This window comes from Chelonoidis abingdonii, chromosome 15, assembly GCF_003597395.2.
Source record: "Chelonoidis abingdonii isolate Lonesome George chromosome 15, CheloAbing_2.0, whole genome shotgun sequence".
NCBI lineage: Eukaryota > Metazoa > Chordata > Testudines > Testudinidae > Chelonoidis > Chelonoidis abingdonii.
In genome coordinates, this window is record NC_133783.1 from 24,909,756 (window position 1) to 24,929,018 (window position 19,263).

A 19,263-nucleotide genomic window follows, 5' to 3' on the forward strand; every position below is an offset into this window, starting at 1 on the left:
GTTCCGGAATCAACATGGCGAGCCTCGGACATCGATCCCGCACAGTGAGGACAGGTGAGTAAATCGATTTTAGATATTCGACTTCAGCTACGTTATTCACGTAGCTGAAATTGCGTATCTAAAATCGATTTTACCCCGTAGTGTAGACCAGCCCTTATTGCCTGAAACAGTCCCCTAAAGGAGAAATTCACCACGAGATCATTTATTCCCTCCCTTCCAGAAAAAATGATCCAAATATTTGATAAAACATTCAATTATTTACATCATTAGGACTTGCAATATTCACTTTTTTTTTTTTTTAATGTAAAGGCATTCAGAAGCCTGGGCAATTGAAGAGCTTTTATCAATAAAGATGGGGAAGACATCCTGATGATCCTGCTTTTTAAAGTCCACTAGTTGGCTGGGTTCATTCCAGGTGTAGCACTCATGCCATCACAAACATACTAATATTAACAACTGTTACTGTCTTCCACCTCAAAGGGAATTACATTCAGACAGCACAGTAAAAATCTATCAAAAGAAAATCATACATCTGAGCCAAAGCTAACCAGACTGGACATCACAGTTGTGCAAGAGAAGTATTTTCCTGGCAATGAAGTTTAAAACTTCAGTAGGTCCCTGTGCACCAGATTAACAGGCCACACAGGTGATAACGTGGAGAACCTTGCTCTGCGCTGCCACAGCAAATACCCATGGAAACCTACATTCTAGTTATCAAAATGACAGCATTTACTAACATTAAATTCACTTATAGGAAGAACCAAAAATCTGTCTCAAGGAAACAAGATTCCCCCCTGGTAGGATCAATAAAATTGTTTGAGGACTAAGACTAGCTTTTTAAGGAAGTATAGATATTTTTTTAAGTACTAAGAAAAATTCTGTGCTCATTACATCATTAAGGATATGTTTAGATCCACTTCTAGAGTCCAGATTGTGTATTTTACAGATAACCACATCTCAAAGTATGTTCCAGTATGATAGAATGACAATTTCAGCATTTGGGAGGCACATTTTCTGGCTTAGCATACACAGAATACTTAAGTCATCTCAACTTAGCGCCCATTTATAATTCCTACAATCATCTCAAAATACTGAATAATTTTTCTTCAAAACACTGAAAAACAGGAACTGAATAATATTTTCTGATGTTTCAATAGACATTATGGCTAACACAGACTTTAGATAAAAATGAATGCAAGCTAACTAATGAATGTTGTATGAAGCAGTGTTTGTTAGACATTATGGCCTAACTTGATTATGTTACCATGTGTAATACCTAGGACTTTGTTCATACTTTATTTGGTTGGCAAGCTATTATTTTTCAGTTCAATGCCATTGGGCTCCTTGGGGTTAAATGAAAGACAGCAAGTGTAGAAATAGTTTTGGTCATGACAGTTTAAAAAGTTTAAACTGTGTTTACAAACTAGCCTGTTTTGAACTATGATGTATTCTTCACACATGACAGGCATGAAAATGCTACTCACCTGTCAACTTGTAAACTCCAGTTTAAATGCTCAGAGTGTAGTTTTCAAGTAGGAAAGCCTTGTTTACACATCAAGCTATCTGTTGCTGCCAGTGAGCGTCAGCAGCAAATGCTGCTGCACTGAAGAGCATTAGAGCTTTGCACAGTGGCAGTATCATAGCCAATGAAGTTAATCTGAGGTGTGATTCGAAAATTTCATGAATTGTGGCTAAATGATATTCACTTATTTTTCAAGCTTATATATTATCTGATCAGACATTTCTTATGTTTGAGTATTAAGATTTAAGTTGATCATGTTCCTCTTATTGTCTCACTTTAACAAACCTTGCTTTTTAGACAGATATTGTATCAGATGTGACTACTCAGAGTAAGAATTGAAAACATATACTGGCCTAAATATTGACCCTACTAGCTAGGCGACCTCCATTTAGAGCTAAAAAATAAGTCCAGGTCTGCATTATAAGTTTTTGTCATCACACCTGTGTTGGTCAGGGGTGCGATTAACTGACCAGCTGTGCCAGCAAAAGCCCAAGAGTTTAGCCACAACCTATACTGGCAAAACTGCAGTTATGGTTGATTTTGCCCTGGGAAGGCCTGGAATAAGCAATGCTGGCAAAAGATGTAAGCAGCATCCATAGTAGGAATGCTCTGCCAGTACAATATACCAGTGAAATGTTGCTAGTGAAGACCTGACCTAACCAGGTTTTCAGACTCTCTGCCTCAGACAGCCAGAACTTAAGAGTATAAAACTAGAATAATGATTGTTCAGTGCTGTCTGCTATTCCAAAGGGAGTTGCATATGTTACACTGAATTATGCCTGAGTAACAACTGTATTCCTAAAAAAAGAACAGGAGTACTTGTGGCACCTTAGAGACTAACAAATTTATTTGAGCATAAGCTTTCGTGGGCTACAGCCCACTTCATCAGATGCATAGACTGGAACATACAGCATGAAGATATTTATACACAGAGAATATGAAAAGGTGTATGTAGCCATACCAACTGTAAGAGGCCAATCAACTGAGATGAGCTATCATCAGCAGGAGAAAAAAAAAAAACAAAAAAAACTTTGAAGTGATAATCGAGATGACCCATAGAAGGTGTGAGGATACTTAACATGGGGAAATAGATTCAATTAGTGTAATGGCCCAACCATTCCCAGTCTCTGTTCAAACCTAAGTTAATTGTATCTAATTTGCATACTAATTCAAGAAATGCCTACACGAGGTCTTTAATGAAATTAAGCAATATCTTAAATATATAAAAAATAATAATTAAACACTTGTTAGTCTGCTGAAGAAGTATTATTCTAATTCTGGAGCTACATGTTGTAGGTAAAACTGGTATGTCAGGCCCCAGCTCCTCAGGAATGAAGCGACTCGGATAGGAAAAGCACACGCACTTCATGTGTGTGTGCCACCTAACTCTGAACAGTGTGCCATATGACCAGAGAATAGCTAACACTGTGACTATATTTAAGATATTTAGAACACATTGTGAAGGAAAGAATAATTAAATTCATAGAAGTAAATGGTAAAGGGGGATGCAATGCAACATGGGTTTGCAAAAGATAAATCAGGTTATTCTGGCATGATCTCTTTCTTTACTAGGACTATAACAGCGTTTAAAAGAGAACTGGATAAATTCATAGTCCGTAAATGGCTATTAGCCAGGATGGGTAAGGAATAGTGTCCCTAGCCTCTGTTTGTCAGAGGATGGAGATGGATGGCAGGAGAGAGATCATTTGATGATTGCCTGTTAGGTTCACTCCTCTGGGGCACCTGGCTTTGGCCACTGTCGGTAGACAGATACTGGGCTAGATGGACCTTTGGTCTGACCCACTACAGCCGTTCTTAGGTTCTTTGAGAAAACAACTGATTTTTTAGATAACGAAAATGCAATAGATTAATATCCTTGGACTTAAGTACAGCATTTGATGTGGTGCCACATAGGAAATTAATAGATAAATTAGGGAAGATGGGGATCATACAAGATGTGTAAGGGGAGAAGGCAACAGGTTGTGCTGAAAGGAGAAGGATCTGTCTTGGGACCAATCTTATTCAATATTTTTATTGTGACTGGTACAAAAAGTAGGTGTGCACTAGTAAAGTTTGCTGATTATACTAAGCTGGGAGACATCATCAATACAAAGACAGATTGGAATGTCATACATGAAGATGGGGATGACCTTGAAGACTATGGTGACAGACATGGGATGAAATTCAATAGTACAAACTGCAAGAACATGCACTTTGGATCTAATAAGAATTTTTGCTACTAGCTGGGGACTAATCAATTGGAAGCAACAGAGGAGGAAAGAGACCTGGTTGTGTCGGTCAATCAGGATTACTATGAGCCACTAACGTGATGCAGCTGTGAAAAAGGAAAATGTGATCCTTGGATGTGTCAGGCATGGCATTTCCAATAAAGATAGAGAAGTATTAATGCTATTATACAAGGCACTGGTAAGCTCTCACTTGGAATGCTGTGTACAAGAAAGATGAAATTAAACAGGTGCAGAGAACAACTGCTAAGATGATCAGGAGAATGGAGGAAGCTGGAAGAGCTTGGCTTATTTAGTCTTGCAAAATGAAGGCTGAGAAGGGATAGGATTGCTCTTTATAAATACATCGGGGGTAAACACCAGGGAGGAGGAAGAGCTATTTACATTAATGGAGAATGCTGGCACAAGAACAAATGGATATAAACTGACCATGAATACATTCAGACTGGAAATTAGAAGGTGGTTTCTAACCATCAGGGGAGAGTGAGTCTCAAACAGCCTCCCAATAGAAACTGGGGGCAAACAACTTAATTCATTTTGAGAGAGAGAGAGCTGGACAAATTTATGAGTGCAATGTATGACAGGGCTGTTTGTGATGGTAGGGGGCAGGGCTCAACAACCCTGGTTACTTTCAGTTTATGTTACTACAACTCACGCTTCAAGGTTCCAACTGGCCACCAGCAGGGATCTGGAGGGATTTTTCCTGTCCTCACCAATGGATTCTCAGAGGGATGTTTTTGGTTTTTTAAATCTCTTTCCTCTGAAGCATCAGAAGATTGCGACGGCTGCAGACGGAACATTCAAGGGGTGGGCCAGGGCTCTGAGGTGACAGTGAGCATTCCCTCAGGTGCTTGGTTGGCTAGTTCCTGCTCAAATGCTCAGGGTCTAATTGATCACCATAGGTGGGGCTGGGAAGGAATTTTCCCCCAGGTCAAACTGACAATGACTTTGGGAAATATTTCACCTTCACCTGCAGCACCTTGGTACAGATATCTTGCCAGAATTATCTGAGTATTTCTCACACTCGTTTCGCTGCCATTATGCGAGACTCAGGCCCTGGTGCTCCTCGGTCTCTCCTGTTCTCTACCTGTGGTACATAACAGTCTAGTCTCCTGTGCGCTGTAATATCTTGGTCTTGATTGTTGGGTTTGGCGTAAGGGTGGATAACGTCCGGCGCATCAGAACTTTTAATCTGGCCCTCGAGCTCCTGCTGGGGACTGGGGTCAGGTGCTTTCTGTGTGGCTCCTGAAAGAAGTGGGATGTCCCCCCTCCACCTCCTATGTGTAGGGGCAGCCAGGGGGCTCTGCATGCTGCCCCTGCAGCTCCCATTGGCCAGGAACCACGGCCAATGGGAGCTGCGGGGCAGTGCCTGCAGATGAAGCAGCAGGGTGGTGCCGCCTGGCCGCGCCTCCGTGTAGGAGCCGGAGAGGATATAGCGCTACTTCCAGGAACTGCTTGAGGTAAGCATCACCCGGAGACTGCACCCCTGAGCCCCTACCCACGCCCCAACCCCCTGCCCCAGGCCTGATCCCCCTCTCACCCTCCAAACCCCTAGGTCCCAGTCCGGAGCACCCTCCTGCACCCCAAATCCCTCATCCTCAGCCCCACCCCCACCCCAGAGCCTGCTCCCCCAGCTGGAGCTCTCACCCTCCTCCCAGACCCCAACCCCCAATTTCGTGAGCATTCATGGCCTGCCATACAATTTCTATACCCAGATGTGGCCCTCCAGATAAAAAGTTTGCCCATCCCTGGTTTAGTGTGTGGGTGCTGGATGTATTGGTGCCTGTGATATATAGAGGAGGTCAGCCTAGGTGATCTGGTGGTCTCTTCTGGTCTTAGATTTTATGACCGCCACTTATTCAGTTACGTGAATGTTAAATTTATTCCCAAAGCTACTACACTGAAATGAATATAAAAAGCTATCATTTAGAAAGAAAAATTTCTTTGCTAGATTACCTTTAGTCTAGCATAGAATTTAAAGGTACAGAAACTGAAAGAATCCCCATATATACCAACCACTCCAGCAAATCAGGATGACTGGCTATGCAAAGGCCTATTATAGGTCAAGCACAAAAATATATTTGAGGCAGAATAAACAGAGTAGTAACTAAGAATAAAACAGATCAAAGTTCCACTTTACAAAGGAAAAACAAAACCATTAAAAGCAGGACAGGGGCCAACTTTAAGCATGTCCTAAAGAATGTGTAATTATATGAAGTGCCCAAGGGAACCCAAGAGCAAGACAAAGATAATTAAAGGCTAAGATTTCACATGCAAAACCAAAGATTTTGATCAAAAAGTCAAACCCCAGAAACCTGTCAGCCCTTACAGTTTTCCCAGCTGGAAAGCTGACAAGAGGCTAAATTCTGACCACCTTAGATAAACAAGAATTACACTCCAATTGCAAAGTGACAGCATTTACTCTGAATTATCAGCAAATTGCTTTATATGCTAATTTACTAAAATAAACTGCATTTACAAAAACATACATTTCTTAGAGGTAAAGTTTTCAAGAGCACCTAAAGGACAGAGCCCAAGTTACTTATGAAAATGAACTCAGCTTCATTTTGATAGGCAATGATTTTCTAGGTGGCACATCCTCTCTCAACAGACTTGGGAACATTTTAAAGTGCCTAATTCACTTTTGAAAAAGGCACACAGGTGCCAAAGCCACTTAGGAAGTTCTGAAAATTTTACCGCAAGTCCCTTAAGAAAAAAATTGATGGATTTCCAAGTGGCAGCTCTTACCAATAGGAGGCTAACTCTCTTGATTGATTTAAGGGCTATTGACTTTACCTCTAGATTCCCAAAGTGAACCCATTCTCCCAGGTCACAAAAGAGCAGAGACTTGAAAGCTCTCCGGATACAGAACACCAGTATGTTCAGTTTTGTTTTCTATGGCTTATCTGTTGACTGATTTGGTTTGCACTTTGCATGTTGTGGATCATAATGTACCTCCTCATGCCTCTCTAGAGCACAAAACTCTCTGCCATTTATGCAGCACCATGCAAAGGTATCAGCAGCATTAGATACTGAAATCTAATAGAAGACAATTGTAAAGCAGACTAGATCATTGTAATTGTGCTTTTTTGATGAATTCTAGCACAAGGCCTGGCACAGTTAACCCATACAGTAGAACCTCAAAGTTACGCACACCTCAGGAATGGAAGCTGTTTGTAACGCTGAACAAAACATTATGGTTCTTTCAAAAATTTACAACTGAATGTTGATGTAATACAGCTTTGAAACTATGCTATGCAGAAAAATGCTGCTTTCCCTTTATTTTTTCAGTAGTTTACATTTAACAAGAACTGTATTTGCTGGGAGGCGGGGTGCAGTTTCTGGTGCTGCCTGATTGTGTACTTCCAGTTCTAAATGAGGTGTGTGGTTGACTGGTCAGTTTGTAACTCTGGTGTTCATAACCCTGAGGCACTACTGTAGAGTTACACAAGATCATTAATATAATCTCTAATTGAATGAAGCTATTACATATTAAGGATCCACCTTCTCTGTGACAATCACAACACAGAAACCTTCCCTTCTAAATACCGATACTGTCATAACAACAAGAGGTTTGCAATATATCTCAATGCAGGTCATACGCCCTTACTGACATTTTGCATACATGGATCATTCTTAGTCAGCTTGAAGGGACAGTCTCAAAATGCAAAACTTCCAAGTTACATTTGCATGCACATCTTATGAAATAAGAATTTCATTGCTCTTTTACAAACAACAACAAAACCCAAGACACTACAAATCATGCCAGCTGTCAACAGGCCAGGCCATATGCTGTTCTCAGAAAAACACCCAATTTTGAGAAGTCTTAATTTCAGTTTCTCCACTCCACAGACTTCACTATAAAACTGAAGAAAACATAAAAGTGTTTCTTATAGTTCTTTGAGAGAACCCATTTGATAGAAAGACCATGAGAGCATTTATTCTATAGAAAGAGCAGCCGGGCCATTAAATACCCTAGAACAAAACTGGCAACTTTAAAAAAAAAAATAAAGTTTCTTTAATCTCTTAAAAGAAGGGGAAAGAATGAAAATATTTTGAGTATGCTATTATTTACAAAGAGATGGGGAAACACAGATAAGAATTCAGAGACATTATGTTGTTTAAGTTTTTTAATTAAGTTTCCTAATTTAGTCTTACTTCCAAAATCGGCTCTGCAGTATGAGGAAGACGGAGACGTCTGTGCTGGTTTCGTTAGGTTCTGCAGCACTTCGACAATTTAAAAGATTTTTCTAAGGAACAAAATAATCCTGTGAGAATCACTGCTTTCATCCTGTAATGGCTGAAATAACCAAGGCATTGTCTACACAGAGTTGTCAACAAAATTTATGTTGATCAAAAAGTGCCATAATTACATCACTATTGTATGTTCATACTATGCTCCCTCTGGCCAGAGTGCAACCACAGTTGGTGCTCTAGCATCGACAATAAGAGCAGCGCTCTGTGGGTAGCTATTCCACATGTGGGAAGGCAGAGTGAATCACAGCGCATCATAGGTACAGGCTCAACATCCCATGATGCATTATTTTCTGTCCTCACATTCCATGGATTTCCAACTGCTTTTCGCATTTTTAAACAGCCCCCGTTTACTGTGCACCTGCCATCTCTTTGCAAAAGGATGGATCCTGCACTGCTCCCTACTGTTGTGGTAACTTAACACATTGCGCACGGTAATGCGGTATATCATGAGCTCCCAATATGAACAGGAATTAGAGTTGCCTGACTGTTGTATGCCATAGAAAGAAACAACACCAGATTACTTTTGGCATTCATGGAGCACCTGCACACAATGAAACATTGTTTTGGGACTCAGGAAACAAGCATAGGGTGGTGGGATTGCATCATTATGCAGGTCTGGGATGACGAGCAGTGGCTACAGAACTTTCAGATGAGGAAAGCCACCTCACTGGAACGATGTGTGGAGCTCGCCCCAGCCCTGCGGTGCAAGGATACCAAAACGAAAGCAGCCCTCTAGGTGGAGAAGCACATGGTGATTGCAGCGTGGAAGCACCCAACTCCAGATTGCTACCAGTCAGTTGCGAATCAGTTTGAAGTTGGGAAGTCAAGTGTTGGGGCTGCGTTAATGCAAGCATGCAAGGCCACTAATTGCATCCCACTACAAAGGACAGTGACTCTCGGCAATGTGCGTGAAATAGTGAATGACTTTGTGGAAACAGAATTCCCTAACTGCAGTGGGGCAACAGATGGAACACATATTCCAGTTCTGGCTCTCAACCGTCTTGCGACGGAGTACATTAATAGAAAGGGTACTTCTCCAGGGTACTGCAGGTGCTTGTTGATCACTAGGGGCATTTCACTGGGGTGGTCCAAGAAGGTGCATGACGCGTGTATTTTCAGGAACACTGGCCTGTACAGAAAATTGTAAGCATGGACTTTTTTTTTCCAGATCAGACGAGTTCAGTGAGGATGTTAAAATGCCAATAGTGATCCTGGGAGACCTGGCATACCACTTATAGCCATGGTTCATGAAACCTTACACAGGAAACCTGGAGAGCAGCAAGGAGTGCTTCAATAGGCTGAATAGGTGTAGAATGACCATGGAATGTGCATTTGGCAGATTAAAAGCGCACTGGCACTGCCTTTATGGCAGGTTAGATCTAAATGAGGAAAACATTCCCACGGTCACAGGAGCCTGCTGCTCGCTCCATAATCTTTTGAGGCTAAGGGAAAACTTGCCCCAGGAGTGGAGCACTGAGGCAGGTCCCCTGGCTGCTGATTTTGAGCAGCCTATACAGTGGCTATTAGAAGAGCGCAATGGGAGGTGGAGGCAATATTTCAATAATGAGCACCAGTAACAGAAATCTTCCATGCTTCATTAATTTTATCTGTCTTATTTTGCCTAAAACTTGTGATGATTCCTGAGTAGGATTTGTAATAAGCAAATGATGAAACTGCATGTATGTTTTACTACCAGCAGCAATCACTATCTGTATTACACAAATAAAGATTGGTTTCCTTTCAGAGAGTTTGTTTTTATTAAACACTAATTAACACACACAAAAGCTTTGGTGGGAAGAGAGGTAATGGTGCACGGCACTGGAGGCTCTCACAGCTGTGCATAAGTCCAACTTTCATTTTGGAAGCTGTCTGAAGGAGTGGAGTGAACGGGATACCAAAATGTTCTGGAAAGTTGCAAGGAATGTGAGGGAGAAGCTTGAGGAGGGAATGGAAAACAATTCTGTATCGCCTGTGGGGGGGCGGGAGGAAAGGGGGGCCAGCAGCAAGCATGCATCTGTTCTGACTGTAGCGTGATTATGAACTTCAACATCTCTGTTTACTCCTCCACCGCTTTCATTATCTGCTCATGGGCATTTCGAATGAGCGCCTCATTGTCCTTTCTGTCCCTCCTTTTCAAGAACAAGTTAAGATAAGGTACACTCAACGCACTCTTAGAAAAAGGGACTAAGATCAAAACAGACTTTAATCATGCAGTGTGGCTTCTAGAACACAAGGCCAGTCTAGATCATCACACCCTGGTCATATTGTGAAGTGTTTATGTAGTTCAAAAAAAAGCAGGATAGTTAAATGCTGTTCTGCCGTTAGAATGCAAGTTCCATGGAAGAGAGTCCACTTATTACAAGTTTGAAGAGAGTCAGACATATGCCAATCTGTAAGTAATATGCTACACCTAGCAATTTTTCAAGATGATCCAAGAGCAGCCTAACTGGCGAAGTTACTTGCTCCATCACTTTTGGCAAAAGAAATAATAGGTTCTGTTTGTGTCAAGTGACCTCTTGCACATGCCATACTTTTGTGTCAGCCCTCACTATTGCAAAGTTTCCTCAATATAATGTGGTATTGCTCATATCCTATAAATGGATATATAGGCAATACCAGACATTACTTCACTGAAGTTTTAACACTAAACAGAAACCACAAGTCACATTCCCTGCTATGCAGATCCGGCCACCAGATCACAAGACGAGGACAGAGAGAGTTAAGAGAATGAACAATTAGGATCAGATCAGACACCATAAAATCTTTTGTTTTACCTTCTGTAATACTCTATATTTCACCTTGAAAGGGCCCATGGCTAAAAAATAAGAGCATGGTAACCCGGTTTAAGATGACGTTTGGTCATGCATCTAGTATTTAAATGCATACCCAGGACACTGCTATTGTACTGTATATATACCAGAGTATTTTGCAATCATTTTTGACAGCTGACTGGATTTTGCAATCATTTTTGACAGCTGACTGGATTTTGAAAATCCCACACTGTCTTTCAGACGCCCTTTTCCAAAATCATTCAACCTTCACTAAAAGGTAAGCAGTTTGCGTAGCAAGTGCCTTTGCATGCATACACACATACATCTGAACTCTTTGCTTTCTGCATATAGTTCCCTATCCCCAACCTACCCAAGGGAATCACTGTACTAAACTCTACGGAGCATTTTCACTCTCTCAGAAACACTCTTCCTAGAACATTGTAAAACTCACATTTAAGGATGTTGCCCAGCACAACTAAGGCGAGGTAAAACCAGCCACCCCACTCTTAATGTCAAACAAGTCTGCGAATCACTACGTTTACCTTATATACAGAAAAGAAGATCAGAGTCATATAAGAGAGTACGGGCATGGCTACACTGGAAACTTCAAAGCGCTGTCGCAGGAATGCTCCCGCAGCAGCACTTTGAAGTGAACGCATGTGGTCACACGTGAGCACTGGGAGACAGCTCTCCCAGTGCTCCTGGTAATCCTCCTCCACGAGGGGATTAGCTCCCAGTGCTCAGAGCCAGTCTACATTAGCGCTTTAAAGTGCTCAGACTTGCTGTGCTCAGGGGGATAACAAGTGTAGACTAGCCCTATGTGAAAATACGTTGAACTACAACAGAGTAACATTCAAGTAGTAATAGCTGTCTTTGGAAAGACAGGATTTTGAGTTTTAGGATACAGTTCCTGGCAATCAGGTTTATAAACAACCCACATGCTTGTTCTTCAGCCCCAATCCCCAAATTCTAGCCCTGCTTTTAATCTCCTCTGGATATCACCTTATCTAATCCTTCCCAGGCCACCACACAAAACCCCTTTTGTTTGTTGCTACAGAAAAAGTTCACTTTTATAGCAGCAGAACACAGCCCCAAGAAAGCATCAGATTGAGAGAGCCTAAGATAAGGGAACATTGCAAAATTACACCCTTTAAATAATTAAGTACACAAAACAAGCCATAGAAATGAGCAATGCATGACATGGTCAAATGACAGCTTACTATCCCACAACACTTAATAAATAAAACTAGAACATGAAGAAGGCACAGGTGTGTCTGAAATAAAGAGGAATCAATCTTCAAAGAGATTAGTTTCAGTGATATATACTGGTGTGGGGGACGAAAGGGGAACAATAGATGAAAAAGATCAGTTTTGTCTGTGTTAATTGTCTAGATGGGCAAACCCACTTCAGGGGAAAACGGCTGTGGAAGCAAATCCCTTGAAGGGAGAGGAGGATGGCAGGGGTCCCAACCCAGTTAACTCTAATACAGGATGTATTCTTTCTGATAGATAGGTGCTCTTGCCTTACTGACCAAATCCACCACTAGAAGTGCTTTGGAGGCAGTAGTTTCACAAAGCATGACTTAATTATTCACACATTTAACAAGCCCCAGAAGTTCCAACGACTTCCCATTCCTGGATCTAAGAACAAAAGAACGTCCATACTGGGGCAGACCAAAGGTACATCTAGCCCAGCATCCTGTCGTCTGACAGTGACCAATGACAGGTGCCCCAGAGGGAATGAACAGAACAGGTAATCATCAAGTGATCCATCCCTGTTGCCCATTCCCAGCTTCTGATAAACAGAGACTAAGGACACCATCTCTGCCCATCCTGGCTAATAGCCATATATGGACCTATAGTCCATGAATTTATGTAGTTCTTTTTTGAACCCTGTTATAGTCATGACCTTCACAATATCCTCTGGCAAAGAGTTCCACACAGGCTGACTGTGCCTTGTGTGAAATATACAAAAATGGCAGTTTGCAAATCCTCATCAGACCCTGAAATCACTCTGTAGCAATAGGACAGGACTGCCTTTGTCCAATATGTTTTATTCTTCAAAGGCCACAGCTACACACAAAGTTGCACTGGTTTAACAAGAGTTGTGAATTTATACTCATGCAACTTCACAAGTAGACACACTTATATTGGTTTAACCCCAGTTTATTTCAGGTGCAAGCTACACGAACACATCCGGTTTTAAAACAACGTAAGAGCGTGCACAGATACACAAAAACTCGCATCGATTTCACTAAAGTCAGATTTCCACTAAACCCAGTACAACTTCTATGTCTAGACAAGATCTCAGCTGGTACAACGTCACTGCATAACCTCCTGGTGTGACCGAGAAACTAACGACGCTACCACCTTTCAGAAGCCAGGTTAACCCCACGGTCATCACCAGCTCCCCCCGAGAGCCCCCTCTCCCTGGGGTGCGGCACAGCGCCCCGCGGGGGGGGGTCACACCGCCGCAAGAGACACACGGACACTTACGACCAACCGGGCCGGGGCTGCCCCTGAAGCCCCCTCTAAAGCCCAGGCGACAGCCCGAGCGAGCGCGGCCCCTGACCCGGCCCCGGAGAGCGGGGGCCCCGGGCCGGCTCACGGCGATCCTCGCCGCCTGCTACCGGGGGAAAGGGCCGGTGCTCACCATCTTCGCCGCCTTCCCGGCTGCTCCGCGCAGGGGCCCCTCGGGCCGGGATTCGCCTCCTCCCCGGGCCCGCCCCACGCTCGGCCCACCCGGGCGCTGCGCTGCGGTGCGGTGCGGCTCGGCTCGGCGGCTGGCCCCGGCGCGCAGGCCAGGCTGAGATTGGGAGCAGCGCCACTCGCGGTGCCTCCGCTATCGGCCCGGAAATCGCCCCATCGCCTGGCCCCCGCTGCCTCAGCGCTCGGAGAAAACGGCCCCTCCCGCCACCAGGGAGGCGGCCGCAGCGCCCTCTGCTGGGGCAGAATTGACCCGACGACACTCCAGCTGCTGGGCACCCAATTGACCCCAGGCAGCCCTGCGGGGCCCCCCGTTAGCCCCTCGCTCGCCCCAAGACAGGGCAGAACCTACAGCTCCTCAGCCTGGCATTGCTTTGAAGGGATGGTGGGTTGGTGTCACCTCTCCCCTGCAACCAGCCCCCGGGTTCTCCCTGCTCCTCACCTAGCACAGCAGGTCAGAGGCTACCCTTTTTTCCTGCAGCCAGGGTGGGGACTGGAGGTTACCGGGGGTTGCAGCTGCTTGAAAGTGTTCAAGTTTTTAGATCACAAACTGAGCCAACTCCTCAGGGGTGCTCTGCTCCAGGACCCTGCACAGCTCCTGGGGGCTACGGTAGTTGGCCCAGTTTAAAATAGCCCACTTAGACTAATGCACTAAAGCAGCATCCTGAAGGGCACTGGCCTGGTATAGATACACAGGGAGCACAGGGGTTGCTGAAGGCCATTGTGCATACACCATGCCTGACCTGTACCATGCTTCTCTGTCCAGCTCAGGAGGGGGCCCATTATCTGCCTCCTCCCCACCCTTCTCAACACTCTTTTCTGTCTCCTGCATTTATGTTAGTGTCCGTATTGACTCTTCTCTTTATCCAGCCTCTTGCACAATCCTGTCAATGCTTTATTTTAACCTAAATCCCCCTTTCCCGATTAGCCTCATTGCTAAAGCTCTTGTTCCAGGTCAGGATTCTCTCTCCCAGCTTGATTAATGTGACCTCCTCTTCTCGAAGCTCACTGCCTCTCACCTCTTGTTCCCTTAGTATGTCACTATAATAGTGCTGCTAACAATCATACATGCTGGAGCTGTGAGCAGTCTACACCTAAATGAAAACAAACTAGCCCTCAGTTGTGTGCAATAGAATAATCTGGCAAAGAAATACCCTTACCTTCACCAGGTTTTAGGATGTAAGATAGCTGTAGTACCCACTTCAGACTTTATCCACCCTCTTTCAAATAAAAGTTGTTTGCTTTTAGGATTAAAGCAGAAGACCAGTCTTCTCTCTTTCTTTATATTAGCCTAGTCAATCCCCACCCAGGCTTCCACAGTTTACTTCCTTCTTTTGTGCCCAGCTCTTGAGACTGGTAGAATATGCATGTGGTCCACACTTTTTAGCCCTTTCCTGTCTGTTTCCACATCCCTGCAGAGCTAACAGGAAGATAGAGGGTTGAGATGGGGCTACCAATGCACAGACACTTGGGCCCTGAGCCTGCCATGAGCTCTGCAACAATGGACCCTGAACCTGCATTAACCTGATAGCAGGATGGGGACCTTGGGTGATATTTCAACACTTTAATTGTGGTCATGGATAGGCTTCAGAAGTACAGAAGGATTCTTCCCAGAAAGGGGGGGTGTGGCGCATTTAGAAGAGGGGTAAAATGATGAAATTCTTATGTGACCTGAACTGATTTGTCTTTTCAGCCCTACTTTATTTTACTGCTGTTACTAAACCGTTGAAAGAAAACTACACCACCAGACATGTTCCTTCACTTTCTAGTTAAATTCATGTAGCTGGGACAACTGTTAGGAGACAGTGGTATCCCAGCTGCAACAATGTGCTGGATGGATTTAACTATCAAACTCTTGTCATGCACTTGCCCTATGATATCTGGGACACTTTCAGAGGGTCTCCAGGGTTTAGGCTCCTCACTACCACCTGTCCTTCAGGGGAGGAAGCCTTGTCTATACCAGTGGGATGTCAGGTCTCCAACTTCACCGGCCACCGGCACCACAATCGCTCCTGAATAGCCCTACGGAGGCCCCACCATCTCTCTACAGGTTAACAAAAATAAGCATATAACAACCCCCAAGACCTGAGCAGCTCCCTGGAATGTCCAGACCCTATTCCACTGGACACTTACAGTATTTAAAGACCTACTGCTTCCAAAGACACAGCACACCCCAGCTCACAAATTCCAACTCAGATCACCACTGTACTTACCACACAGCACTTAGACATGCTTATAGTGAAATCAAAAATAGGTTTCTTTAACAAAGCATAGGGATTCAAAGTAATAGTAAGTAAATTTATTGGAAACAAATGGTTACATGTAAAATAAAATCATAATTAAGTCTAGGCTCAGAATGCATTTTAACAAGATACTGTCATGACTAATAATGTTTTTCTCACAAGCACTTTATAAGCAGGCTAGCTGTGACCCCGCTTTTATGAGACACAACATGCTATCATCTTGCCTCCTCGGTGAAGGATCTTGTGTTTCATTGCCTTCCCTGATACACCGGACTAATCCTTTAATTTTAGACATAAAGAGGATACTCCCCTGACGATTGTGTTTTCCTGTAAATTTTCTCTTGTGGATTTTGCAATCTTTCAACTGGTATCTGGGCCAATATACAAATAGGCATCCTTGTGAGGCAGATGATTCACTATACTCTCAGGGCCAGGCACAGACATAAGGATCTGTTGCCTCCTGTCTAAAAGGAATATGTCCAAGGTATGTCACTTCCTGGTGATCTGTCTTAACTTCCAGCCCTTAAGAATGTAATTTTTAGTTTAGATATATAATTCCTTAAATATTACCCAAACATACATTTCACTGTGATTATGACAACCAGTGAACTATTATGCATATATCTGACCCAGAGGATTCTTCTAAAATCCTGCATTCCCCATGCCCTCTGCCAGTTGATACTAACAGGTTACTGGGTCACAATACCCCTCTCCCTTTTTAGAATGCTGTTATAAGAAGCAAGGTTTAGAAGAAAGATTTTGAAACTGGAAATTTCAGTAACACTTGATCTTTCTACCATTCTTTTGAGATTGTACCTAGGACTTCAGTTTGCTGAAGAATATCATGAAGGTGACTTCAAGATCGCATATCAGAGGTAACCTGCTCACTCCAATGAGAAATAAAGCTGGCAAGATTGGAGAAAAAAAGGAAAGAGAAGTGGCAAGCAGTAAGATGTGTAGTTGGTCAATCTATAGGGATGGATTTAAAAAACAAAAACAGAAAGAAGACAGTGTATAGTGGAAAGGGTACTAGACTGGGAATTGGGAGACCCCAGTTCTATTCCTGGATTTGCCACTGAACTTGGACATCACTTTCTTTCTGTGTCTGATTCTCCACCATCTTTTAGATGTCTCATCTTTATAGATTGTAAGCTCTTTGGGGCAAGGGTTGTCTCTTATTCTGTGTTTATACAGTGTCTATCATCATGGGGCCCTAATTTTAGCTGGCATCTCTGGCCATTACTGTGATATATAATAAGTAGTAATTACAAAGGGCAACATCAGGTCTCACAACAAAGCTATTGGAATTACATCAGTCAAACATCAAATGGTTCAGGCTACAATTAGAAACAAATGTTAGTCAAAGTCAAATTTAAGATAATTAAAAACAAAAACCAGTACTGTAGAAAGTTAAGGTTGCTAACCTAAGCATAATACTAACTCATTAAAAAATGGGAATCAGCAATTAAGACATCAGTCAATAAAATCCAAGCATAATTCTCAAAACATAATGCATACGCCTCAACCCCATGTTCCCAATGCTAAACATAGCTCCACAATCTGACTACAAACAGGAATTGCAACCTTTACTTCAACTAATGATAGCCTGTAGGAGATGAAAGGAGGAATGTGTTGGCTTTTTAAAATACATTATGCGTGTGTCATATGTTACACCAACCCTGTTTCCTTTTAATTTACTCCATATTGATTGACTAAAATTACAGTGTATGTGGCTCTGGGTGTGATCCGACCCAGCTACAGCCACTGTGAGCCACTCTGGTAGCACAAAGAATCTGTAAAGTCAGCCGATCTGGACCCCCAAGGATTCCCTGTGTTGGCTAAATCCCTTGCACTAATATTTAAATGAGAAGTCAAGAATATGTAATTACATTATTCAGAACTAGGATCATGCAAAAACCCTGGCACAGATGCAGTTAAATAGTTCATACACCCACTTTACAGTTGGCACCACACACAATTATTTTGTTTGACTACCACAAGAAAATATTTTAAGTTTAACCTGAGCCAATATTAAAATATATTGCCTCATAGTGTTATCTCAGGTGAGGCCTACAGATACTCTGAACCTCTTTGACCCATTTTCCTGAGAGAATCAAAGGCCCAGTGACTAGATTTCACACAACACATACCCTTTATAACATTTTCATGTATCCAATCAAGGAACAGAAAAAATATCATGTTAGCAAAGTGCTAATAAACACCTCGGGCAGACAATGTTTGTAAACAATTCATAGTCTGAAATTTATTCACAAAAATCTGCAATATAATTTCTTTAGTTATTTGAATAATTTCAAGTACTAGATTAAATTTAAAGTGACAAATTCAGGGAAGATAAAGGAACATAATTAATTTGAATGAATTGTACATTGCAAATGGTTTCTACAGCTCTAGACTAGAATGTTTGCAATATGAAGTCAATCCAACTAACCTAACTCAAAACACTGCAGCTTTCCTATTATTTACAGTAACTCCCCACTTAACGTCCTCTCTCTTAAGGTTGTTTCAATCTTATGTCCCTGCTCAATTACAGAACATGCTCCATTTAAAGTTGTGCAATGCTTCGCTATAACATTGTTTGGCAACCCCCCCATCAACTCCCCTATGCTCCCCCACAGCGCCTCCCGCTCACCAGCAGACCCTGCCAATCAGCACCTTCCCTATCCTCCCCCCGCCTTCTGCCCACAGCAGTCAGCTGGCTTGTGGCGTTCAGGAGGGAGAGGGGAGGAGCGAGGATTCAGCACATAGGCTTCCCGTCCCTTCCCTGCCTCCCAAACACCACAAACCAGCAGATTGCCGTGGGCGAGTGGGAGGGGAGGGAGGGAGGAGGAGCGAGAACATGGCATGAGGAGTAAAGGGGGAGGAGGGAAGAAGAGGCAGGTTAAGGGTGGGGTCTTGGGGGAAGGGGGGTATGGGTGGGCTAAGGGTTGAGCCCCCCGCCCCTAGTGCTTGCAGAGTAGGGGAAGCTGCCGCTGCACAACGTGCTTCTCCTAGCCTACAGTGCCTTCAGCCTCCTTGCCTGTCTCATTGTCTCAAGTGCCCGTGGGCTGTGCCTGTGTGGGGTAAGGCGGGGGCACCTCCCAACCAGGGCCGGCGCTTCCATTTAGGCGGCCTAGGCAATCGCCTAGAGCGCCAGGATTATTGGGGGGCGGCATTTTGCCGGGGGGGGTGGGCAGCCGGCTCTGGTGGACCTGCCACAGTTGTGCCTGCAGAGGGTCCCCTTGTCCCGCGGCTCTGGTGGAACTCCCGCAGGCGTGGCTGCTGAGGGTCCCCTTGTCCCGCGGCTCCAGTGGAGCTGCCGCAGGCATGGCTGTGGCAGCTCCACCGGAGCTGCTGACCAGTGCGTGGGGCGGCGAAATGGCTGTGGTCTTAGGGCACTAAAAACACTAGCACCGGTCCTGCTCCCAACTATAGTACTGTACTGTACTGTGTGGCAAAAAAAAAAATTTCCCTGGAACCTAACCCCACCATTTACATTCATTCTTCTGGGGAAATTGGAT

At 43.7% G+C, this 19,263-nt stretch overlaps 1 protein-coding gene across 1 annotated transcript in view; it reads right to left on the minus strand.

The window, feature by feature from the left end:
* Nucleotides 1–13,538, minus strand: part of SGPL1 (sphingosine-1-phosphate lyase 1) — a 57,967-nt gene extending 44,429 nt beyond the window's left edge. Inside the window, exon 1 of the mRNA XM_032782745.2 lies at nt 13,450–13,538. Within this exon, the coding sequence (XP_032638636.1) occupies nt 13,450–13,452 (3 nt within the window). The 5' untranslated portion in view covers nt 13,453–13,538. The remainder of the gene's footprint in view (nt 1–13,449) is intronic.
* Between the last annotated feature and the right edge of the window lie 5,725 nt (nt 13,539–19,263).